We start from the raw sequence: 26,965 nt of genomic DNA, 5'->3' as shown, positions 1-26,965 counted from the left end.
CAGATTTTAATCTCATAAAGATATCAGTGGAACAGAATTAGAAGTTATCAAACTTGTTATAAGAAAATAAAAATGTCTGAATCTCCAAACATTGATACATTTAGATTTAGTGAAGCAAGGCTGGTAAAAGTGGGTAAGCACGCAGAAGAAGTAGGGGAATGTAGGGCCCATGTAACAGAAGTAAAACATCTAGAAGCAGACGGTTAGTGGGCACACTAGCAAACTAAGGAGCAATAAGATGTAGTCTAAAAGAAAGACAAACCAGGGTTATAGCTCTGCCCTTACTAGCCGTGTGACCTTGTGCCTATTACTGAACTCCTCTGATCCTACTCCAAGAAATCTATAACAAAGGGTTAATACTTTTAAACTGGGTGGAGCCCACCACAGCTCAAGGAGGCCTGCCTGCCTCTGTAGACTCTACCTTTGGGGGCAGGGCATAGCTGAACAAAAGGCAGCAGAAACTTCTGCAGACTTAAACATCCCTGTCTAATAGCTTTGAAGAGAGTAGTGGTTCTCCCAGCACAGAGTTTGAGATCTGAGAACAAACAGACTGCCTCCTCAAGTGGGTCCCTGACCCCCGAGTAGCCTAACTGGGAGGCACCTCCTAGTAGGGGCTGACTGACACCTCATACGGCTGGGTGCCCCTCTGAGACAAAGCTTCCAGAGGAAGGATCAGGCAGCAACATCCGTCATTCTGCAATATTTGCTGTTCTGCAGCCTCTGCTGGTGATACCCAGGCAAACAGGTCTGGAGTGGACCTCCAGCAAACTCCAACAGACCCGCAGCTGAGGGTCCTGACTGTTAGAAGGAAAACTAACAGAAAGGCCATCCACACCAAAGCCCCATCTGTACATCACCATCATCAAAGACCAAAGATAGATAAAACCACAAAGATGGGAAAAAACTAGAGCAGAAAAGCTGAAAATTCTAAAAATCAGGGCAGTTATTCTCCCCCAAAAGAATGCAGCTCCTCGCCAGCAACAGAACAAAGCTGGATGGAGAATGACTTTGACAAGTTGAGAGTAGAAGGCTTCAGACTATCAGTAATAACAAACTTCTCCGAGCTAAAGGAGGATGTTCGAACCCATCGCAAAGAAGCTAAAAACCTTGAAAAAAGATTAGACGAATGGCTAACTAGAATAAACAGCATAGAGAAGACCTTAAATGACCTGATGGAGCTGAAAACCATGGCACAAGAACTACCTGACGCTTGCACAAGCTTCAGTAAGCAACTCAATCAAGTGGAAGAAACGGTATCAGTGATTAAAGATCAAATGAATGAAATGAAGTGAGAAAAGAACTTCAGAGAAAAAAGAGTAAAAAGAAACGAACAAAGCCTCCAAGAAATGTGGGACTATGTGAAAAGACCAAATCTACATCTGATTGGTATACCCGAAAGTGACGAGGAGAATGGAACCAAGTTGGAAAACACTCTTCAGGATATTATCCAGGAGAACTTCCCCAACCTAGCAAGGCAGCCAACATTCAAATTCAGGAAATACAGAGAATGTCACAAAGACATTTCCTCAAGAAGAGCCAAGTCCAAGACACATAATTGTCAGATTCACCAAAGTTGAAATGAAGGAAAAAAATGTTAAGGCAGCCAGAGAGACAGGTCGGGTTACCCACAAAGGGAAGCCCATCAGACTAACAGCGGATATCTCGGCACAAACTCTACAAACTAGAAGAGAGTGGGGGCCAATATTCAACATTCTTAAAGAAAGGAATCTTTATATCCTTCCTTTATAAAGAAAGGAATCTTTATATCCTTCCTTTATAAAGAAAGGAATCTTTATATCCCAGATTTTCATATCCAGCCAAACTAAGCTTCATAAGTGAAGGAGAAATAAAATCCTTTACTGACAAGCAAATGCTGACAGATTTCATCACCACCAGGCCTGCCTTACAAGAGCTCCTGAAGGAAGCACTAAACATAGAAAGGAACAACCAGTAACAACCACTGCAAATGCATGCCAAATTGTAAAGACCATCGATGCTAGGAAGAAACTGCATCAACTAATGGGCAAAACAACCAGCTAACATCATAATGACAGGATCAAATTCACATATAATAATATTAACCTTAAATGTAAATGGGCTAAATGCTCCAATTAAAAGACACAGACTGGCGAATTGGATAAAGAGTCAAGACCCATCAGTGTGCTGTATTCAGGAGACCCATCTCACATGCAAAGACACACATAGGCTCAAAATAAAGGGATGGAGGAAGATCTACCAAGCAAATGGAAAACAAAAAAAAAGCAGGGGTTGCAATCCTACTCTCTGATAAAACAGACTTTAAACCAACAAAGATCAAAAGAGACAAAGAAAGCTATTACATAATGGTAAAGGGATCAATTCAACAAGAAGAGCTAACTATCCTAAATATACACGCATCCAACACAGGAGCACCCAGATTCATTAAGCAAGTCCTTAGAGACCCACAAAGAGGTTTAGACTCTCACACCATAGTAATGGGAGACTTTAACACCCCACTGTCAACATTAGACAGATCAACGAGACAGAAGGTTAACAAGGATATCTAGGACTTGAACTCAGCTCTGCACCAAGCAGACCAAATAGACATCTACAGAACTCTCCACCCCAAATCAACAGAATATACATTCTTCTCAGCACCACATTGCACTTATTCCAAAATTGACCATACAGTTGGAAGTAAAGCACTCCTCAGCAAATGTAAAAGAACAGAAATTATAACAAACTGTCTTTCAGACCACAGTGCAATCAAACTAGAACTCAGGATTAAGAAACTCACTCAAAACTGCTCAACTACATGGAAACTGAACAACCTGCTCCTGAATGACTATTGGGTATGTAACGAAATGAAGGCAGAAATAAAGATGTTCTTTGAAACCAATGAGAACAAAGACACAACAGCAGAATATCTGGGACACATTTAAAGCAGTGTGTAGAGGGAAATTTATAGCACTAAATGCCCACAAGAGAAAGCAGGAAAGATCTAAAATTGACACCCTAACATCACAATTAAAAGAACTAGAGAAGCAAGAGCAAACACATTCAAAAGCTAGCAGAAGGCAAGAAACTAAGATCAGAGCAGAACTGAAGGAGATAGAGACACAAAAAAGCCTTCAAAAAAATCAATGAATCCAGGAGTTGGTTTTCTGAAAAGATCAACAGAATTGATAGACCGCTAGCAAGACTAATAAAGAAGAAAAGAGAGAAGAATCAGATCGACACAATAAAAAATGATAAAGGGGATATCACCACTGATCCCACAGAAATACAAACTACCATCAGAGAATACTATAAACACCTCTATGCAAATAAACTAGAAAATCTAGAAGAAATGGATAAATTCCTGGACACATACACTCTCCCAAGACTAAACCAGGAAGAAGTTGAATCCCTGAATAGACCAGTAACAGGCTCTGAAATTGAGGCAATAATTAATAGCCTACAAACCAAAAAAATTCCAGGACCAGAAGGATTCACAGCCGAATTCTACCAGAGGTACAAAGAGGAGCTGGTACCATTCCTTCTGAAACTATTCCAATCAACAGAAAAAGAGGGAATCCTCCCTAACTCATTTTATGAGGCCAGCATCATCCTGATACCAAAGCCTGGCAGACACACAACAAAAAAAGAGAATTTTAGACCAATATCCCTGATGAACATCAATGAAAAAATCCTCAAAAAAAATACTGGCAAACCGAACCCAGCAGCACATCAAAAAGCTTATACACCATGATCAAGTTGGCTTCATCCCTTGGATGCAAGGCTGGTTCAATATATGCAAATCAATAAACATAATCTATCATATAAACAGAACCAAAGACAAAAATCACATGATTATCTCAATAGATGCAGAAAAGGCCTTTCACAAAATTCAACAGCACTTCATGCTAAAAACTCTCAATAAACTAGGTATTGATGGAATGTATCTCAAAATAATAAGAGCTATTTATGACAAACCCACAGCCAATGTCATACTGAATGGGTAAAAACTGGAAGCATTCCTTTTGAAAACTGGCACAAGACAGTGATGCCCTCTCTCACCACTCCTATTCAACACAGTGTTGGAAGTTCTGGCCAGGACAATCGGGCAGGAGAAAGAAATAAAGGGTATTCGATTAGGAAAAGAGGAAGTTAAATTGTCTCTGTTTGCAGATGACATGATTGTATATCTAGAAAACCCCACCGTCTCAGCCCAAAATCTCCTTAAGCTGATAAGCAACTTCAGCAAAGTCTCAGAATACAAAATCAATGTGCAAAAATCACAAGCCTTCTTATACACCAATAACAAACAGAGAGCCAAATCATGAGTGAACTCCCATTCACAATTGCTTCAAAGAGAATAAAATACCTAGAAATCTAACTTACAAGGGACGTGAAGGACCTCTTCAAGGAGAACTACAAACCACTGCTCAACGAAATAAAAGAGGACACAAACAAATGGAAGAACATTCCATGCTCATGGATAGGAAGTATCAATATCATGAAAATGGCCATACTGCCCAAGGTAATTTATAGATTCAATGCCATCCCCATCAAGCTATCAATGACTTTCTTCACAGAATTGGAAAAAACTACTTTAAAGTTCATATGGAACCAAAAAAGAGCCTGCATTGCCAAGACAATCCTAAGCAAAAAGAACAAAGCTGGAGGCATTATGCTACCTGACTTCAAACTATACTATAAGGCTACAGTAACCAAAACAGCATGGTACTGGTACAAAAACAGATATATAGACCAAAGGAACAGAAAGAGCCCTCAGAAATAATACCATACATCTACAACCATCTGATCTTTGACAAACATGACAAAAACAAGCAATGGGGAAAGGATTCCCTATTTAATAAATGGTGCTGGGAAAACTGGCTAGCCACATGTAGAAAGCTGAAACTGGATCCCTTCCTTACACCTTATACAAAAATTAATTTAAGATGGATTAAAGACTTAAATGTTAGACCTAAAACAATAAGAAACCCTAGAAGAAAACCTAGGCAATACCATTCAGAACACAGGCATGGGCAAGGACTTCATGACTAAAACACCCAATTAAACTAAAGAGCTTCTGCACAGTAAAAGAAACTACCATCGGAGTGAACAGGCAACCTACAGAATGGGAGAAAATTTTTACAATCTACCCATCTGACAAAGGGCTAATATCCAGAATCTACAAAGAACTCAAATAAATTTACAAGAAAAAAATCAAACAGCCCCATCAAAAAGTGGGCAAAGGATATGAACAGACACTTCTCAAAAGAAGACATTAATCAGCCAACAGACACATGAAAAAATGCTCATCATCACTGACCATCAGAGAAATGCACATCAAAACCACAATGAGATACCATCTCACACCAGTTAGAATGGCGATCATAAAAAAGTCAGGAAACAACAGATGCTGGAGGACATGTTGAGAAATAGGAACACTTTTACACTGTTGGCAGGACTGTAAACTAGTTCAACCATTGTGGAAGACAGTGTGGCGATTTCTCAAGGATGTAGAACTAGAAATACCATCTGACCCAGCAATCCATTACCGGGTATATACCCAAAGGATTATAAATCATACTGCTATATAAGACACATGCACACATATGTTTATTGCGGCACTATTCACAATAGCAAAGACTTGGAACCAACCCAAATGTTCATCAATGACAGACTGGATTAAGAAAATGTGGCACATATACACCATGGAATACTATGCAGCCATAGAAAAGGATGAGTTAATGTCTTTTGTAGGGACATGGACGAAGCTGGAAACCATCATTCTCAGCAAACTATCGCAAGGACAGAAAACCAAACACCACACGTTCTCACTCATAGGTGCGAAGTGAACAGTGAGAACACTTGGACACAGGAAGGGGAACATCACACACCGGGGCCTGTTGTGGGGTCGGGGAAGGGGGAGGGACAGCATTAGGAGATATACCTAATGTAAATGACGAGTTAATGGGTGCGGCACACCAACATGGCACATGTACACATATGTAACAAATCTGCACATTGTGCACAAATACCCTAGAACTTAAAGTATAATTTAAAATATTAATTAATTAATTAATTTTTTTTTAAAAGTATCAAGAGGCCAGGGGTGGTGATTCATGCCTGTAATCCTAGCACTTTGGGAAGCAGGAGGATCACTTGAGCCCAGTGGTTTGAGAACAGCCTGGGCAACATAGGCTGACCCCATCTCTACAGAAAATTTTTAAAAATTAGCCAGGTATAGTGGTGAATGTCTGTGGTTCCCAACTACTCAGGAGGCTGAGGCAGGAGGATCACTTGGCCCTGGGAGGTCAAGGCTGCAGTGAGCCCTAACAGTGCCACTGCACTCCAGCCTAGGCAACAGAATGAGACTCTGTCTCAAATAAATAAATAAATAAATAAATAAATAAATAAATAAATAAATAAATAAATAAAATTAAATAAAAATTAAGTATCAAGGGCTGCTGTAGGACCAGAAATAAGAATACTTAAAGTTTTAAAAGGAACTGAGAGACAACTATCATTCCCTAACTACATTGGGAGGAAGAAGGGAAGACCAATAGAGGTATGAACATTAAATTCTTGTCCACCATAGCAAGAAAATACTATCTAACATTATTACCCAACATTGACAAATCAAGATGTGGACAGTCTCTGAACATGGCCACATAAATTCCTTCCCTCCCTGTATGTGCAACATGTTCCTCCTATCAAGAGGTGGTCTTATTTCCCACCCCTTAAATCTGAACTGCCGTTAGCAACTCACTTGATAAATAGAATATACTGGAATTACCTATGTAGTGAGTCTTCTGAAGCCACGTCCTAAGAAGCCTTGCAGCTTCCTCCGGGGTCTCTTGGAACAATCACTCTTGAAATGTTCTTCAGAACACAGTTAGGAGGCTGTGAGAAGCCCAAGCTACATGGAAGGCCCACATATAGATACTCTTCCACTGAACTCCTACCAATGAGCCTTTAGATAATTCCAGCCTTGGCTGCCATTTAACAGCACCCACATTAGACATCAAGCAAGACTGCCCAATTGGCTTGCTTTCTCCTTTCATTTTTTAAAAATATAATTAAGAACTCATGAGTCAATGGATTTCAATCAACCACAGTCATTATTCTAATTGATAATCAAAATGTCACATTTTAAGCCAAAAGAAGAGCCTTCATATTGGATCTTGTGTCCTTTTGACACAGTCCCATTAGTCTGTGATAGGCTCCTTGCTTTCTGACCCAAGATTGCCACTTCAATATGTAAAATGAAAATTTAAATTTTCACTTTGATCACATTTTTATAATATACATGTTATATATTTATATGAGAAATGCTGTTTTTGATATATGCATATACACGTATGCATATAGGAAAAAAGTACATTCCTCAATGTAACTGTTAAGTAAGTAAATAATATAATAGTTATATAGGTTGTGAGACTGGGGCATCATTTTTTCTTTTTGCTGGTCAATGTTTCCTAATCCTCAAATAAAAACGAATTACCTAAAATAACTTTTTTAAATAGACTCTGCTAAAAACATTATTTATCTCGGTTTTTTATTTACAATATTGTTTTTAGGGAATATTGCCTCCAATATTGCTTTTGGAAACCACTGATTTCCAAATGCATTCTTTTATGGTTCTCTTTCTACCTTCTGAGTTTTCCTTTGCCTGATCATCCTTCTTCTGGTCCCTGACCCTGACTGCACTGCCCTTTACACAAACCTTCATTTCTAATGGCATATCGGCCACTTTCTCCTGGGATAGCCATGCATCTCCAAAAACCTCTTAACATCTAGAAGTATCTCTCCAAACTGCTTCTCCCATTTCCTTCCATGGTGTCATCTTCCTCTAGTGCTCCGGATCATTTTGGTCTCTTCTTTCCCTTCCTTCTCTGAAATCCAAATTAGATACTGTGCTCTATTCACTGCAGAGTGACTCAGATTTGTTTCTTCCTCATTAACACAATCACCGCTATAACCATCAAAATTAGCTTCTTTGTAATCTGTCACCTATATTATTTCAATCACCTCCTAAAAGATACCCTCTCCCCCAATCAGATTTTTTTCTGCATATCACTATCAGCTTTATCTTTCTAACATGCCAATTATATCAAGTTATTTTCTGGCTAAAGATCCTGCAACTATTCCATGACAAGCAAAAATGCAAGGCTAGTGAGTTAGAATTTTCACTCCATCTATCAGCTGGCCCTATCTTACTCATCCAAATGTACAACCATCACCCATGTCTACGCAAATCCCATACCCTGGCAGCCTAAGTCCTCAAGATCACCCATGAAGATCTGACATCTCCTCAGAGACTTTCCTCAAAATGTTTTCTGACCTAGGAAGCCTTCCCTACTTTTTTCCCAACCTAAATATGCATATTTTTGAACGCTGAGTTTAAATCCCATCTATCTCAAAAGCTCTCTTAGAAAATTCAAAAAGGCATAAATATATATATGAACATTTATGCAAAACTTATATAAACTGCAAGAATATACATCAAGTACTACCAGTAGTTATCTCTGGAGAATCAGACCTAGAAAACATTCTACTTACTAAACCCTATATTTCTATAAACTCAATTTTTTTTAATAAACATCTATATTCAGAAAAAATATTAAGAGAAATTAACACGATGATCTTTCCATTCCTTAAATTACTACAGTATTACTGATTGATCCCTGGATGACATTTTCATTCTTAAATAGTATCTTATATTTAAATCTTACATCCCTAATTGAAACCACTGGTTCTATCCTATCATTATCCCCTCTCCCCCACCCTCCTTAGCTGAAAACCTCTGTAATACCTGGTTGATCCTGCCAGTAGGAAAAAAAGAAAAATAAAAAAAATCCTAAAAAAAAAAAAACCTCCGTGAGTCACACTGAGGTGTAGAACTATGCTTCAGTAATCTTGCATCTATATTTTCCGATCCTGTACACCATCAATATATCAATGACTCTGGGCCCATTTTAATCCAATACACCCATGACAGATAGCATCATAGGTGACACATAAGTCCATCAGCATAGGTGACCATTAGATAAGATTCAGGTTATGCGTAATTCCTCATTACTTTATCCTTTTCTCTCCTAGTCAAGAAAACCTACTAAAATACAAATGAGATAGATGCTATTAAAGGGATAGGATTAAATCTTTCTATAATATTTTTAAATAATTACAAATTCTGATACTTTCTTGTTGGTAAATTAGGGCAAAACTCACAACTGATTTATGGTTCGTGTGGTGTCTCCACTCTGTCATCTACCTTTAAGGAGATTTGCATAGAGTAAAATCCACATTTGCCATGGCCTCTGCATGACTGTGAGGGGAAACAAAACAGGATTTGTCTGATCCCTTCCGCAGCTTAAAAGAAAATTCTCCTTTTAGCAAGTGATTATGGAAGTCTGGATTTTCTTACTATGGGAAATTTTTCTACCAGCTAAGAGTGGCTAAGACCAGAGGTTTAAAAGGTAGGGGGGAAAGAGAACTAAATTATGCACCTACTACTGCTAATATGGCACTAAATACTGACTGTTCTACCACCAAAGGCCTGGACAGAAATGGGCACCCTTGCCCTACTATACTACACTACACTGCACTGCACTACACTACAACTATATGTTGGTAGGAAATAAGTTCTGGGCACCCCAAATTGGAATCCTGTGTAAAAATGTGACTGTGTTACTATAGTGGCAATGATGGGGCATTTTTTAATAGGCAACAGACTGACCCAGAGTCTCAAGCACAATTGAAATGGGCTTGAGACTCTGGGTCAGTCTATTACCTACTAATGGAAACCGTTTCAGGGTACAATCAACCTAGAATTGAGGTTTGGAAACAAAATCTATTACTATGTTTAATAACTATTTGCTTAATTGTAATCATTCAAGGTTTTTGATGATTTGCTTATAAGACAGAGATGAAGGTTTGAGCTAACACACAGGATTGGACTGCCAAATCAGACTCATGTGAAACAGTGTTCCTACCTAGCATTAAGCTCTACTAAATGTTACAAAGATAGAGACCATCAAACAATTCAAATGAAGCAGAGAGAGGTCTGGGACATCAAGGGCCACTGGCAACCCAGGTCTTTCTTTCCTTGCTGTGTGCCTACATGACCTTCTCCAAGGAGCTGTGCCTTCTAGATCCTGGGTTCTTTACTATAGGTAATCCTTACCCAGGGACACCCTGCTAAGGGCATTTCAGAGTTAATGTTTCTTCTTCCTAAGAAACATCAGTACTCTATTTATCCTAAGTCCTGTTGACAAGGAGATTAGACTGGGCCACATGCCTTCTTTTTCTCCTCTCCTGTCCCCCAAGGAAGTGAATGGACTGGCAGGCCAGATGCTTTCACCCCTTCCTCCTAGGGTTACTTAAGAACTTGGTGACATAACTTAACTTATTGTTCATTCCCCCACTGTCTAGTTCTCTTGCGTTAGAACTAAATCAAATCATTTCAACAAAACAGTTGCATCACAAAATCTCAGAATTAGAATAGAACCTTAAAGATTATTTAGTGCAAGCTCCTACCTAAAGCTTCTGCTGATTGTACCTACTTTTGTATCTATCTGATTGAAGCTATCTTACGGTAGAATAGCCACTTTAAAAGGTCTTTCCATTGTGATAAACTTCCAATCACTGAGGATGTCTTTCTTCCATAAAAGAGAAGTCTCCCCTACCTCTCTTTACCACCCCATTGGTCCTAGTCCCAACATCAGAATCAATCCAGAATAAGTCTACTCCCCTTTCCACTAAGTAGTCCTTTCCCATTTCCAGGGACATTTCAAGGCCATCATGTCCTTCTAGTTCTTCGTTTTTCTAGGCTGACATCTCTAGGTCCTTCAATTGTTTGTTATAATACAATAGCTACCTAATCTAGTATCTCCTCTCTACAGTTAACTAGCAGCTCTGTTCCAGATAAATGCAAGTTTAGGGACTTCAGATGATGATGGTCTTGGATGTGGTCTGACCGGGCAAACTATGTGTGAATTGGATACCATGCCTCCCCTAATAGAATCTAAATTTGAAAAAGCTTTCTGTTTTAGCAGATGTGATATAGTATTGGCATAACTGAGATACAGTCATCTACCACCTCCAGGTCATTCTGTATCCTTATGCATTGTTGAACCTAAATGCAAAACTTAACATTTATCACTATTAAGTTCCACCCATTTGTTTCAGTTTATAGTTCCAGGATGAAGCCTTTCTAAAAATGTAATACATTGTCCAATATGTTATCAGTTCTCCTTCCTAACTGTGTTTCAGTTATCTGATAAGCTTGCTTTAACTTTTTTATTATGGTAAAATATATATGACATAAAATTTACCCTTTTGACAATTTTTAAGTGTACCATTCAGTGGCATTAAGTACATTCATTTTGTTTTACAACCATCACCACCATCCATCTCCAGAACTTCCCATATTCCCAAATGGAAACTCTGTACCATTAAACAATAATTCCCCATTATCCCTTCTGCCCAGCCAGGATCACGCCACTGCACTCCAGCCTGGTGACAGAGTGAGACTCCATCTCAAAAAAAAAAAGAAAAGAAAAGAAATAATAATAATACAATGGGCTTGGAAATGGATGCATATGGAATGATTTTCACGTTTAAATGTTTTCCAAATATATTCTAACTCATTATCTAAAGTCATGGTTTAATTGGAGATAGAAGGTGATTCACAAGGAACACACAAAAAAACGAAGGCTATCAAAGTAATCAGAAAGGGTGTACAAAGGATGGTAGTTTGTCCTTAAAAATTGGGGATTAAAGCCTAAATGTGTTCATTTCTCTTAGAATAAGAGATCAGTTTGTCATGTTTTCCTTGATAATTAGTATCCTGCTCCGGGGTGAAAGATGAGTATCAGGAAAAAATGTTGTAGGATTTGTACCTCTCTATATAGACAGAAGAGGATTCATTAAGCTCTAAATTACTCTGCCAGAGAATTTTAAAACTTCAGTAAATATAGCAGGAAGATACAAAAATAGCAGTCAAGACATTACATAACCTATAATACCTTAAATTCCAAAGAATCTTACTTTTCAACTATTTCTTCAATAGGGATACATTTTAAACCTACAAGGAACTTGCTTCTATTTATCACTTTAAGTTAGACTTTGTTCTAATAACAAAATCATTTAAGAAAAAAAGCTTACTGCAAATAGCTTAAATGGTTACATAAGTATTAAGTCAAAGTGCTTTCCAAATACAAGTTCTCATTATTACATAAGTGATAAGAATTTCATGACCATTTACCCCCCCAAATTATAATTATTATTATTTTTGTTAGCTTTACTTAGAATAACAAAATGCACAAAATGACCTGGGAATTCACTGCATAGAAAAAAACCTTCTTATAGTCAGTGAGTAACTACTGTAAGATTGGTAATAACATAGGATCCTCGTAGCATCTGTTAAGATTCATCATTTCATCAAACTTTCCCTATTTTGTGTCCCTATGAATAGATTCACTTTAAAAGATAAATTTTATACTATAACAATAGAAGACAGACATACAAAAAAGCAACCATCTTTAGGGAAAAAAATTGCAGTTGCAATATATATCTTGAGTTCATTGGTATATTTATGTTGAAAACCAAATGATTCTAGAGAAACCTAACAAACATGCAAGGAATATAAAATTGCTAGTTTACAAATGTATAAGTAGAAATTTTAGATATATAATTTAATATGCTTTACTGCCTGAGATCTGTTGGAAGAATCCTCTATTAACCTTGGTCTTTGAATTCTGATAAAGTCTGAGCAAGATTTCTCCACTGCTCCAAACTACTTAAATGTAATTATGGATGTATATGTAATTGCACATGGAATTAAACAGAAAAGAAATATTTTCGCTGGCTCATACCCTTTGCTGTTAAATCATAAATGCATTTAGAAATACAGACAAATATCTATAGCTACACAGTCCTGAAGGTTTTAAATGGAAATTCAAAGAATTAGGGTCATCTGCGTGTCTCAAAATCTATGAATACAAACAGACACACCAACACAGACACACAAAAAGTTATTATTTTAGTTAATACACGAGACAGCATATCACAAAAGCAATCCCTGAATGCATCTGGAGATGGTCTTTAAAAACTAAGAATTGTATGTTTAATTTATGTTCACCCTTACATCACTATTCCCAATCTTGTCTACTAGTTAGGCTACAGAAAATCCTGCAACTCACCAGTACAAGGTAGTATGCATACAGGGACGCACAATGATGTATTATAAAAAATTTGTCACCAATCACTTTCCAATACAAAATCATAATGGACAAATCTGTAAGAAAGACAAGTGAGTAAGGTATTAGATAAGAAGACAGTTGCACTGTTTTTTTAAGTGTATTGAACTCTTTCTCCTGCCAACTCATCACTGTCCACTCTGAGCCCACAGCACTTTGTTCATCCCTCAGTTAGTCTGATTATCTACTTTACCATAAAATCTCTGCTCCTATATGCCTGTCTCACCCACTCTCCTGTGGCTCCTCTAAGATAAGGGCCAGGTTATGAGCATCTTTATACCCTCAGAATCTAGCACAAGGCCTGGCATATAGGTTGGTGCAGAAGTAACTGTGATTTTTGCCATTATTTTTAATCACAAAAACTGCAATTACTTTTGTACCAACCTAATCATATGTAATATAATACTTGTTGAAAGCATAAATGAATAACTTGTTTCCAGAGTTAAAATAAACAAAAAATATTATTGAATAGAAATAACTTTAAATAAGCTTAAGTGACTGATTCTTGTCACTACAATAATTCGAACAGAGATAAGATGGTCATAGGGAAGGTTCAAAATGACCAACTCATTTATAAAACAAATTGTACAAAAAATATTTTAAAAATAAAAAAGAGGCCGGGCGCAGTGGCTCACGCCTGTAATCCCAGTACGTTGGGAGGCCGAGGCAGGTGGATCACAAGGTCAGGAGATCAAGACCATCCTGGCTGACATAGTGAAACCCCGTCTCTACCAAAAATACAAAAAATTAGCTGGGTGTGGTGGCGGGCGCCTGTAGTCCCAGCGAATCCGGAGGCTGAGGCGGGAGAATGGTGTGAACCCGGGAGGTGGAGCTTGCAGTGAGCTGAGATTGCGCCCCTGCACTCCAGCCTGGGTGACAGAGCGAGACTCCGTCTCAAAAAATAAATAAATTAATAAAATAAAATAAAATAATGCAATTAAATACTAATTCAAAATAGTGACACCACCAAAAAAAAATAACTATTAAAAAGAAAAACAAAGAAAAAAAACTTACTTCTGCAAATTTTACAAAAACAACACAAAACCATGACTATTGGAACACATTTCAAGAACTCCTGCAAGTGAGGGACCCTAAAAGTTAAACTTCGTTAGTTTCACAGTCATTACACTTAAGAGTCTCATTAGGACAAAGAGGGACCATATCCTTGCTGATAAAAAATGTCCAGTCCAGTCCAGGTCTCAGTTGTCTGAGGCATCACTCTGTAACTCTGATCTTAAGTGAGAACCCGAAAGCCATTTCATGAAAAGACATTTCATTTTCTACCATTATGGCAGGTACATTTTTCCTCTGTATGCGTCCTAAAGGCTGTCTCAAATAAACCAAAAGTATAGACTATGTATTCTTTGCATAATTCTGTGAGTAGTCTACAAAGAATTAGACAATAACATCTCACATACCAGAAATGAGGTAGCCTGAGGCAATAGCAATATTCACGTTTGCAAGTGATGGACCACCCCTGAGAAAAAAAAGGTTCCTTTTTAAAGTATATAGGTTATAGGTAACTGCTACTTCTTTTCTCTATAGAAACTGAAACATAATGAAATTGCTTTCTATAGATTCTCCAATGGTAAGTTGTCATCTTCGAATAAAATTGCAAAACACACAATGACAGTTTAGCCGAACTGTGACGCATCATGTGGTACTGGTGTTAGCAGAAAGATGCTATTCCCAGGATAATCTGAACCCACAGGGAATTTAGTAGCCTTCCTGTTCAAAATGAATTGTTTTCATCAAGAGATCTTCTAGAGCCCATACCTTTCATGAATTTTACTCTACCTTCCCTGAAGTTTACAAAATTTCCTTGAGGGTAAATCGACTCTTAGAATTCAAACTAGTCTGAAATCTTCTAAAGCACCTAAAGCCAAACTATATTGAGGTCCCCAGTGTTCGGAACAGACCTCCTGGGGATGACTGAGTACCCAGTGCATTTTCCAAACTTAAGTTTTTAGAACTACTCCCAGAATCCCACAATCCAGGGGCACAGCATAGCATCTGTTTTGTTTTAAATTGGAGAGTCATCCTTCATACTACCAGTGGCATTTATAATGGATTTAGAGTATACCTAAGGGCCAACTACAAGACACTCCAATGTATTAAGTTACCTACATGAATACCATAATTTCTTACATATATTAGCTAAAAGTTTTGCTAAAATAATTTTACCAAAACATAATGAAATGTATAAATGTGTTTACATGATTTGTTTGCAAAAAGCCTTAAGTGGAATCCCAGATGCTAATTTTTAAAAATTCCTTATTCTGAATCAGAGACTCAATATCAAAAAATCATCTAGTCAGGAGGCTGGATATGGTGGCTCATGTCTGTAATTTTAGCACTTTGGGAGGCCAAGGTGGGCAGATCACTTGAGGCCAAGAGTTTGAGAACCGTCTGGCATAACATGGTGAAACCCCATTTCTACTAAGAATAGAAAAATTAGCCGGGCATGGTAGCACACACATGTAGTCCCACCTACTCAAGAGGCTGAGGCAGGAGAATCACCTGTACCTGGGAGGCAGAGGTTGCAGTGAGCTGAGATTGTGCCACTGCACCTCAGCCTGGGTAACAGGGTGAGACTCTATCTCAACAACAACAACAATCATCTAGTCCACTTCTGATTTTGAGGCAATATAGTATCACCATCATTCTACTGGGGACTGGAAGGATTTGCCTATCATTCCATGATAAGGAAATAATCATAACAGGGCAGTTTAATTCTACTGTTTCAACCCCTATACATACCAAGGTCCTACAATTTATACTTTTGCTTCAAGAAACAAATACAAATTATCAGTCCTTTATCTGGTTTATAATGTGAACTACTAGTGAAATTAACACAAACTAAAATAGCTGAACTACAAATATTTAACAGAAAGATTTAGCACAAGTTGTGCCTTCTTTACAAATTTTGATCTATAAATACAACCAGGAAAATTAGACCTGGAATAAATCATGACATAAAATACAAAAATATGAAAAATTATGTTAAAGTTTGATAAGGCAAAATTTGAACAATGAATCAAATCTTTGTTATGAAATTTACTTCCCAAAAGAACTGGTTTTATTTTGCTGATGGTCATGTTAGTAAAATTAAAATTAAAATTTTTAAAAAGCTAGAAATTTTGTAGGTAGACTATATAAAAACCTAGTCATGGAATTAAATTCACTAAATTAATTCTCTTTGAAAAACAGCATCCCCTTGAAAATGTATCAATACTGATATTATTCTTATGGGAATAATTTTGTATTTCTGAATAGAAAAACGTCCTTGCAGTCAAATGGTGGTAGTCAAAAGACCAGGCTAAATCGCCCTACCTCCCCCGGAGCCCACAACCACTACATCTCAATGCATCACTTCTTCAAACATGCCTGCTCTCTCAAACTGAGCTAAACTAAGCCTTCTCATATAACACCAGGAAACAGTTTGCAAAATTTCTGCCATTGGAATGACATTTAAATTTTTCTAAAAGAACCATCTTACACGTTATCTATTACTGCTGAACATAGTTATTACTAGCGCATTAGCGCTTCAAATCCTGTGATACTAAATTCCCATCACATGGCCATCTGTAACTTTCATTTCATCTCTTTGATATCAAACAATGAGTCAAACATAAATTGGAGACAAAAAAGTCTTAAGTAGATATTATCCAAGTTGACCACCCTATCTCAATAATGATTTATTTTTCTTCAGAATCGTGATTACAATAACTTGGCTTTACTCATTAACAGAGTAAAAATGTTTAAATTATCATCATATTCTCCTTGTTTGGGATAACAATTGCTACACTAAGGCAAAATGGCCTTCATTTATATTCAAATCTAAAATAAATCATTTACATGCACTTTGCTGAAATGTCTGAGCACAAGCATTTTAATAAAGCATACACCATCAATGTTTTCTGTTTTAAAGTAAGTGATGTTCTTATAAATAATTGATATCAAAACATAAATGAAATTGGCAATCTTAGAAAAAGAAACAGCTTACCAAAGTGGATCAGTTTTAGTAGGTTCATCAAATAAGAAAATGTACAGGCCAAAAATACCAACCACCAAAGAATGGCATGTGGATACTACCCTGAAATTAAACAAAATACACACAAAGATTTTAGATTCTTTGCAATAAAATTTAATTCTGACAAGACACAGAACATTCCTTTTTTTTTTTTTTTTTTTTGAGACGGAGTCTCGCTTTGTTGCCCAGGCTGGAGTGCAGTGGCGCGATCTTGGCTCACTGCAAGCTCCACCTCCTGGGTTTATGCCATTCTCCTGCCTCAGCCTCTCGATTCGCTGGGACTACAGGCGCCCGCCACCACACCTGGCTAATTTTTTGTATTTTTAGTAGCGACGGGGTTTCACCGTGTTAGCCAGGATGGTCTCGATCCCCTGACCTCATGATCCGCCTGCCTCAGCCTCCCAAAGTGCTGGGATTACAGGCGTGAGCCACCGCGCCCGGCCTACACAGAACATTCTTCACAAGTTACCTGGAAGCATTTATCTATAGGGGTGGAGTATAACGAAGAGTATAATGCAAAATTGCCCATTTAGAAATCCAAAGGCCACAGCTTTAATTTGGAATAAAGAAGGAGGAAGATACCAAGGCCTGCAATTTCCTGCTGGAGAACTGGTGAAGAACTTCTTGATTAAAAGTTCTAAGACAGATAGATTATACATGACAATAGCTGACAGACTTTTGTGCAGACAGATGGCAACCGGCAAGGCCACTACCCTGTACTCTGGCTCCAACCTCCAGCCCCAACAGCATCAATACAAGGTAAGTTCACTGCTCCAATCAGCTGAGAATGACTTCCAGATCTACTGGCTTTAACAAACTCCATATCCTTAAAACAATTCGAATGGATCATGATATGAAGATGTATTATCTTGAGAGACTTCAGTTTTTTTTTTTTTTTTTTTTTTTTTTTTGAGACGGAGTCTCACTCTGTCGCCCAGGCTGGAGTGCAGTGGCCGGATCTCAGCTCACTGCAAGCTCCGCCTCCCGGGTTTACGTCACTCTCCTGCCTCAGCCTCCCGAGTAGCTAGGACTACAGGCACCCGCCACCTCGCCCGGCTAGTTTTTTGTATTTTTTTTTTAGTAGAGACGGGGTTTCACCGTGTTAGCCAGGATGGTCTCGATCTCCTGACCTCGTGGTCCGCCCGTCTCGGCCTCCCAAAGTGCTGGGATTACAGGCGTGAGCCACCGCGCCGGGCCGAGACTTCAGTTTTTAAAGTACATTGACATGCACTGTTGCACTTGATTCTTGTAACAAATTTGTAAGAAAGCAAGGGTAGCTATTATTAGTCCCTCATTATCATCATCATGAAAGCACTTCTAAATAGAAAAATTGAGGACCATAAATTTATACAGAAAATTTGTTTTTAAAAGAAACACCCAAGTGAAAGCACAATGTTCTCAAGATCCAGGTCAAGTTTTCTTTTACAGAAGGAGTAAGTTTAACATAAAAATATTCATAAAGTTTCTATGAATATATCTTGTTAATAAGATTAATGATTTGACTAATTCCCAAGCTCTATGTTAGTTAAAGAACTCTATTTAGGATACTTTGTATTTATCTATACAATAAAGTTTTTTTACCCAACAATTTCAGATTTCTCACATCTTTATCGAGCAGTTCACAAGTAATGAAGCTTCTTTTCATTAGGATAAAAAATGAGAGTACAGCAAAGTTTTCTCTCTAAAAATTACTGGTGTGTAATACATTTTTCTCTACAATATGATCCCAAATCTTTAAAAGTAAATAAAATATATCAACTAACATTAGGTTTGGTATCAGAAAATTTCATTGTAACTTGAGAAACCAATATACTTGACCTAATAGTGTGTTACAAAATAGATATATCATGCTAAATCAAGCCGTATTTTAAATAAGCAAAGATTCTCACTAATTTAAAGGCATTGACCAAGTATCATTTATAATATCTAAGAATCATTTTGAAATGTGATTAATCAAATTTATCTGGTTTACAAGTCTAATTTAATTTTCATGCCAAGCACACCTGTATTCCATTTGAGCACATGCTAAAAATGTAAATTCCTTGGCTGGACATGGTGGCTCACGCATGTAATCCCAGCACTTTGGGAGGCCAAGGTGGGCAGGTCACCTGAGGTCAGGAGTTTTGAGACCAGCCTAGTCAACATGGTGAAATTCTGTCTCTACCAAAAATACAAAAATTAGCTTGGTATGGTGGTACACGCCTGTAATCCCAGCTACTCGAGAGGCTGAGGCACAAGAATCGCTTGAACCTGGGAGGCAAAGGTTTCAGTGAGTGGAGATCGCACCACTGTACTCCAGCCTGGGTGACGGAGCAAAACTGTCTCAAAAAAAAAAAAAAAATTAAATTCCTTGGTATCAAATAAAATACTCCATCTAAATGGTCACACAGCCAGCTCTCTATTGCTATTCAAAAATTCTATACAATAAAAAATATATATAATCTCACTAACTTGTTTTACTGTTTGGTAACCATAGTCGGAAAGCTGCCTTTTGAAAAAACCTAACTTTTTATTTCTGACTCTCAGGCCTCAGATTCACTTCTCTTTTGAGATGTTCTGTGGTAAATTCTAAGCCCTCAGCTGATGGAAATGGTGTATGATTCAGTATAGAAATGTTAAATGTTACTTGGTCCGGTCAAATATCTCCCTCTGTAATGAAGAGGATTAACAAATACCCTGCCCTTACTCATACACTATTCTGTATTAAAAGTCTATACTATATTTTCAGAAACTTCTGTTAATAAAAATTTTGTATTTTATTATTTAAAATTAGATTCCTAGCAAAGGAAAATTTAGATTCTTTAGTATCGAAAAAGAAACTCCAAGATGATACCCAAGATAAAATATTTCAATTTATTTTCAAAGAGGGTGGAAAAGAAATGTTTGTGCATGTAGAGAAATAGCACTCTAAGGAAATGATTAATGGCCATTTTATAATAGCAATTTTAATTTAATCATAAGTAGTGCAAATATTGCCAACAGAAATTATATAGCTCAGTCAAAATGAGCTAAATTTTAGAGAAACATTTAAAAATTAGTAGTATTTTAACACAATAAGACTTTTGATGTGATAGGCAAGAAACTGAATTAAGAAAATTTTTTACAAGATGTAACACCTGTAAGTATATACGTTTTCAGAAAAAGTAGTAATTGAGTACAACAATTTCTCACTTTTAATTAAACTGCTGTCTCTCAAGTGGGCATTTCCAGTAATTTTTTTTCCTCCATTTCTTTTTATACTAGATGGCTCAGACCATTCATTGTTTAGAGACTCTTTCCTGATTACTAGAAAGAATTATGTGTGTTTATCTGTATGTTTCAAACTGGAGGCTGAATTTTAAGACATTTATACATACTTTACTCAAAATACAGCCTCCTTTTCCTACTTTGCACTTCTCCACCACACAGCTTAAGTCCTATGTAAACAACGCTGGAGTGACAAGCAGGAGCAAACTTGAAAGAAAAACACCATTGAACACCTAAATGAATTTTATATAATCCCAGACTCCTTTTTCAAACAGAAACTCAGTTTCCCAAATGGTATTTCCTATGTCACAGAATGGCAGTGATAAGACTAGATAATGCAAAATATTTTTCAATTTCATTTCATTTTCACCTTGGCTTCTATCTCTCTGTACCCTTCCCTATTTCTTTGACTTGCAGCTACCTAACATTCAAATGCCTTTACCTATCCTAACCAGAGTAAAGAGGAAATGAAAATAGCTCAAAATTTACTCAGAGAATGTACGTACCCCCTTCTCTTTCCTCCCATTCCATCTATCTTCATAAGTTAGAAAAGATTTTTTAAAGTAATGGTATCTCTAGTATAACACATTTGAACAATATTTTTGTGCTAGTCTTAAGACAAAATAATCATACTGCTTATTTTTTGAAAATATGTGAAGAAATAAATCTTGCTTTTTGGGTGAAAACAACTTTGGCATGTATGAACCTGATACATCATTGTAAAGTGCAAAAGAAAACAACTAGAGTCTTATTAAATTCACAGTCTGGGCCGGGCGCGGTGGCTCAAGCCTGTAATCCCAGCACTTTGGGAGGCCGAGACGGGCGGATCACGAGGTCAGGAGATCGAGACCATCCTGGCTAACATGGTGAAACCCCGTCTCTACTAAAAATACAAAAAACTAGCCGGGCGACGTGGCGGGCGCCTGTAGTCCCAGCTACTTGGGAGGCTGAGGCAGGAGAATGGCGTGAACCCGGGAGGTGGAGCTTGCAGTGAGCTGAGATCCGGCCACTGCACTCCAGCCTGGGCGGCAGAGCGAGACTCCGTCTCAAAAAAAAAAAAAAAAAAAAATACACAGTCTGAATCATAAAAGTAGATGCCTGCAAAACAATTTGGTTCGAAGAAAGACAGGGAATTTCAAATCAGATATGACCATTCTCGAACACTCAATCCTGACAGAATTTCTTGACTTTTAAAAGAAAATTTCAATGAAAGATAATTATAGCAAACTTTAGAGACTTGCTGAATCCATTTTATGGTAAGTGTATTAACTTCAACTAAATAGCAACAACAAAAAATATGGCCATGGCTACTCTGACTCACTGAGGTTTACAAATGCACAGCGACGTTTGGGGACATAAAATGCTCTAAAGCAAGTGAAGCAGTCATCAGAGCCATTTTGTGTTTGAAATCTTGTGAGATTAATACGTTGTACACATACAAAAAAAATTGCAACCAACTTTTTAAAACTCTGACAGGGTGCAGTGGCTCCCAGCACTTTGGGAGGGCAAGGTGGGTGGATCACCTGAGGTAAGGAGTTTAAGACCAGCCTGGCCAATATAGTGAAACCCCGTCTCTACAAAAAACACAAAAATTAGCTTGGCGTGGTGGGGCATGCCTGTAATCCCAGCTACTCGGGAGACTGAGGCAAGAGAATCGCTTGAACCCAGGAGGCAGAGGTTGCAGCGAGCCAAGATTGCGCCACTGCACTCCAGCCTGGGCAACAGAATGAGACTCTGTCTCAAAAAAATAAACAAATAAAATAAAAATAAAAATAAAAAATAAAACTTCAGATTTCTATATCAACAGATGTCTAATTCTTTCTCCATTCACTTTAAAAAAAAAAAAAAACTAAAAAGAAATTTTTACTTTAAAATTATATAACAAAGGCCGGGCGCGGTGGCTCAAGCCTGTAATCCCAGCACTTTGGGAGGCCGAGACGGGCGGATCACGAGGTCAGGAGATCGAGACCATCCTGGCTAACACGGTGAAACCCCGTCTCTACTAAAAAAAAATACAAAAAACTAGCCGAGCGAGGTGGCGGGTGCCTGTAGTCCCAGCTACTCAGGAGGCTGAGGCAGGAGAATGGCGTGAACCCGGGAGGCGGAGCTTGCAGTGAGCTGAGATCCGGCCACTGCACTCCAGCCTGGGCCACAGAGTGAGACTCCGTCTCAAAAAAATAATAATAATAAAATAAAATAAAATAAAATAAAATTATATAACAAAATAATAAATGCTGGAGGGTTCTAAATTATAATGCAATGTTCATTAAAAGATTCATATGCACTGACTGTACACTGTGTTCCCTGGTGTATAGCATTTAACTGCCACAGGTCTGGCTAAGTTGGCCAAGAAAGAAAAGTTGGTACTTTTGAGTAGCTGTATGGTATAAGCTACTCAAAAGTACAACTAATTTCTTCTTCCATCTTCATTTCCAAAGAATATTTTTCTTATAAATATTTCAAAGAACATGAAAGTACTAGTACTCATCCACAGTCAGCTGGAGTCTACTTCATCTTCATACACTTCCTCAGAAACTTAAATTTATCCTAACATCTTTCAATATATGAATTCTTAAAAAAAATTTTTTTGCATGAGATCATCTACTTGTTTTTCCTTTTATTCCTAAGATCAAATAAAAATTTGGCCTTACATTAGATCCTAAATGAAATACTTTTTTGAAATATTTTAAATAATTTTATCTCATAAACTAGTTTCTTTTCATCAATTACATTTTCATATGCTTTACCTTGAGTTCCATTCAATCTTCTTTTCGAAGCTGAGATTATTGAAACCTGGAGAAACTTTTGCTGAAAACCAGTAACTTACAAAGTAGAAAAGAAGTTGAAAGGTGAAAAAGCTGGTACAAATAACACTGATGAACAGTTTTGTGTTGATCTCCATATTTCTTCAACCTGTTAAGATAAATGACAGCTATAAATTGTTATCTCATAATAAACCTAGAGTAAATTTTTTTATTTTAAGAAATATGTCTTATAATTTTAGTAATTTTTAAAATTTAGAACAAATGTAAGAATATAAAGAAACTAAGAATTTTTGGCCTTTTGTATATTTCTTCACCTTTACCATCTATTTGTCATGTATCTTATGTTTGTATTCAGAAAAGAAAAAAATCTATTATCTTAAAGATCTCAATATTATACGTGTCATTTATAATTTTAACATAATGATATTCAAAATTATCTAAGTCTTAACATTAACAGGGAATTTCAAGTACTATCAGTAAAAAGTATTCTTTTAATAATATTTCAATTAAATGTAGGACAAATCATCTGATTTCTTTATCCCTCAATTTCTCATCGATGATATGAAAGAGTTGGTTACATAATTTCTAAGAAACAATCAAGTCAAATATCATAGAATTAACACTGCCTGCAATAACAAAACAAAAAATAATTCCGTAATAAAAAAACTCATGTTGCAGCAGGACAAATAACATTTAAAACAAAATTACCATCTTAAGATCACCGTCTTAGAAAAGAGCCATAGCACTGTTGAGGCAAGACTACAGGGTCTCCAGGCAGGGAACCTAAGGCTGATTCATACTGACTTCCTAGAACTAAATCAAACAGAAAGGCCCAACTTTACACACCTAGGTAACAATATAACTGGAGGTTACCCCCTTTGCAAGCCCCTCCCCCACTTTTCTGAGTGGCAAATGGAAAATTGAAAGTACCTCCGATTGCTTTCCACAACCAATCGGATGTTTACATAGGAGTGTAACTTTATAACTTGGTTTCAGCCTCTGATTGGTTGCTTTCCCCAACCAATCTGACTAACTGCCAGCCAAGTCTTCCTTTGCACAGAAGTATAACTTCCCCTCCCCCCCACCCCCCATTCCCTTCCCCAGATGGAGTCATGTTTTGCCCCCAGGGTAGAGTGCAGTAGTGCTATCGATCTCAGCTCACTGCAACCTCCGCCTCCCAGGTTCAAGCAATTCTCCTGTCTCAGCCTCCCTAGTAGCTGAGATTACAGGCACACACCACCACACTTGGCTAATTTTTGTATTTTTAGTAGAGACCGGGTTTCACCATGTTGGCCAGACTGGTCTTGAACTCCTGACCTCGTGATCCGCCCACCTCAGCCCCCTAAAGTGCTGGGATTACAGGCCTGAATCACCACACCCGGCCTAGAAGTGTAACTTTGTAATTTCACTTCAGCCTCTGATTGGTTGTTTTCCTCAACCAATCAGTCTGGTTGTGGGCCACTACTTCATTTGCATGGGGTGTACAAGAAGTGGCCAATGGGAAACCTGTAGTGGGTATTTAAACCCCAGAAAATTCTGTAACTGGGCTCTTGAGCCTCTATGGTAGGACCCACTCCCACCCTGTGAGTGTACTTTCATTTTTAATAAATGTCTACTTTTGTTGCTTCATTCCTTCCTTGCTTTGTTTGTGCATTTTGTCCAATACTTTGTTCAAAATGCCAAGAACCTGAACACCCTCCACCGCTAACACTGTCACTGCACAAATGAGAATTTAACTTTAAAAACATGCTCTTCAATCACACACGTTCTTGGAACAAAAGGCCTACAGTGCTTTTTATCCCTTTAAAAAAATTTTTTTTTATAAAAGAGCTTCAGGTCTTAACGATCAAGTTAGCAGAAAGAACAGTACTATGCATATATGCACACTCAAAGTGTGTTTTCTATCTCATTGAGCTGTATTGAACAATACAGCTCTCATTGAACAATAAAGTTCACTTTATTTGGCTCCTAAAAATCTTAGGAATATTCAGACCAAAAAAAAAGGCACTAAAGCATTTGCTCATATCCAGCAAATATAGCATTTCTATGGCTCCATCTTTGATAGAGCTGATCCTCAAATGAAAAGGAAATAAATCAATACACATTTCCAGCTGCCTAATGCAAAGACATAAAGTCACCTACTGAAGTCAATTCACCAGAGAAAAGCCAAGTCATTGACTGCACTAGCAATAAGCCCACTTCATAATCCCTTCCGACCAGGATATCGTAATAAGAATCAGTCTCCCACAGGGCCCCTTCCGACAGAATTCATATGCCTATAATGAATTCTTTCATCATTCTTTGTGTGTGTGTGTGTGCGCACGTGCACGTGGTTGGTAAAAATATTGATATTACAATTCTTCTCTAGGAGACTCTATTAACTTTACTGCTCTTTTACTTCTTTTTAATTCAACATATGTTTATTGGGTATTAAATTTTTAATTTGTGGCCTTTTATCCTAGGTTTAATATTAACCAAACAATACATAAAAGTTTTGTACATAAATTAAGCAGCACCATAATTTGCTAAGTGGGATGTAAGGAGAATAATGCTTGTCTAAGATTAAAGCAAATAGGTATCTGGAGGCCAGATGGACACAAAATTGGAAAAAAAATATAATCAGTAATCAGAAGAGAATGGAGAATCTAATCTTAAATGTGAGGAGGTTTGCCCTGAAGACTTTTGTATGCTCTCTGCTGGTCCTACAGCAGCAGGTGGACATGGGCTGCTCGTTTAGTTTGTTAAAATTCAATGTATACAAAGCATTTATTTCATGAATGTTAAAAGGTGTCATAAAACATATCATATCTTATCCATTTTATGAATTGTTCGTTTAACTAATGTATTTAAAAGCACTCAAATAATTCACCATTAAAAAATGTATCATCCCCTCTCCCCCACAAAATTGAGTTTTTAAGTCTTTGTTATACTGGATGAATATTATATTTTGAACAGAATTATTTTCAGGTAAGACTTTGGGATATATGTTGAGAGTCTCCCTTTGAAAAAATGTTTCATTTAAAAACAAAGAGCTCCATATATTCAAGCTGTGACTTCCATTAAAAGCTCAACAGATAGAAGCCAATTAAATTGTTCTACTCTCAGCTTTGCCTCTTAGTAAACAGCTGCTTGCTTAATCAGTCATGCCAAATCAAGAACTAATCTAGAGATCTTTACAAATTTCCCTAGAAAATCAAGGCTTCTGTTAAGAAGCAGCTACCCCTGTTCATTCACTTTAATGCATGAATCAGGCAAGAAAAATGGTAAAAAGTGATAAAACCAAAGGATGTTCATTACTAACATATATTAAAGGCCTGTAAGAGTTTGGTGATTATTAGGTACAGGAATACACAGTAATACTGGAAAAGCAGACCTACTTCATATACCTCTACAGGTAGCTAGAAGCTGGCAGAAGGCTGGGATACTATTTGGCCTAGAGAAGAGCAGTTCAAACAGATAAGGGAAATACTTCTGTAAGCAATTTACAAGAGTGTCTAGACATGAACTCTACAATATAATTAGTCCATCTTGATTCACAGGAATTGTGGACATCAAAGAAACTTTTCCAGAGACCTGTCGAATGAAATAATGTTTATACTTTTCATTCAAGATGGTTTACATAAACTTTAATTGACACTGATTTCTTAGAAGGGAAAAACATGAAAAGGTCTGAAGTATAGTCATGC

The 26,965-nt window shown here is 37.3% G+C and overlaps 1 protein-coding gene across 9 annotated transcripts in view; it reads right to left on the bottom strand.

Annotated features, from left to right (window-relative positions):
* The window catches only part of TLCD4 (TLC domain containing 4), an 82,940-nt gene that overhangs the window by 29,263 nt on the left and 26,712 nt on the right, over positions 1-26,965 (bottom strand). For 5 of the 9 annotated variants that reach the window (XR_750337.2, XM_030936214.1, XM_010385142.2 and 2 more), the window contains 4 exons: positions 23,262-23,427; positions 17,242-17,331; positions 14,654-14,712; positions 13,179-13,273 (listed from right to left, as the gene is read on the bottom strand). Coding sequence is in view for 8 of the 9 variants with exons in the window: in XM_030936214.1 (XP_030792074.1) it covers positions 13,179-13,273; positions 14,654-14,712; positions 17,242-17,331; positions 23,262-23,416 (399 nt within the window). In the remaining variant the exon portion in view is untranslated. Of the gene's footprint in view, positions 1-13,178; positions 13,274-14,653; positions 14,713-17,241; positions 17,332-23,261; positions 23,428-23,987; positions 24,093-26,965 lie in introns of all 9 variants that reach the window. The other 4 variants (XM_030936215.1, XM_030936210.1, XM_030936213.1 and 1 more) reach the window with 1 other exon arrangement.

Source organism: Rhinopithecus roxellana, chromosome 8 (genome assembly GCF_007565055.1).
Source record: "Rhinopithecus roxellana isolate Shanxi Qingling chromosome 8, ASM756505v1, whole genome shotgun sequence".
Taxonomy (NCBI): Eukaryota; Metazoa; Chordata; class Mammalia; order Primates; family Cercopithecidae; genus Rhinopithecus; species Rhinopithecus roxellana.
The sequence above is the reverse complement of the archived record's forward strand: the minus strand, read 5'-3'. Positions and strand labels throughout refer to the sequence as shown.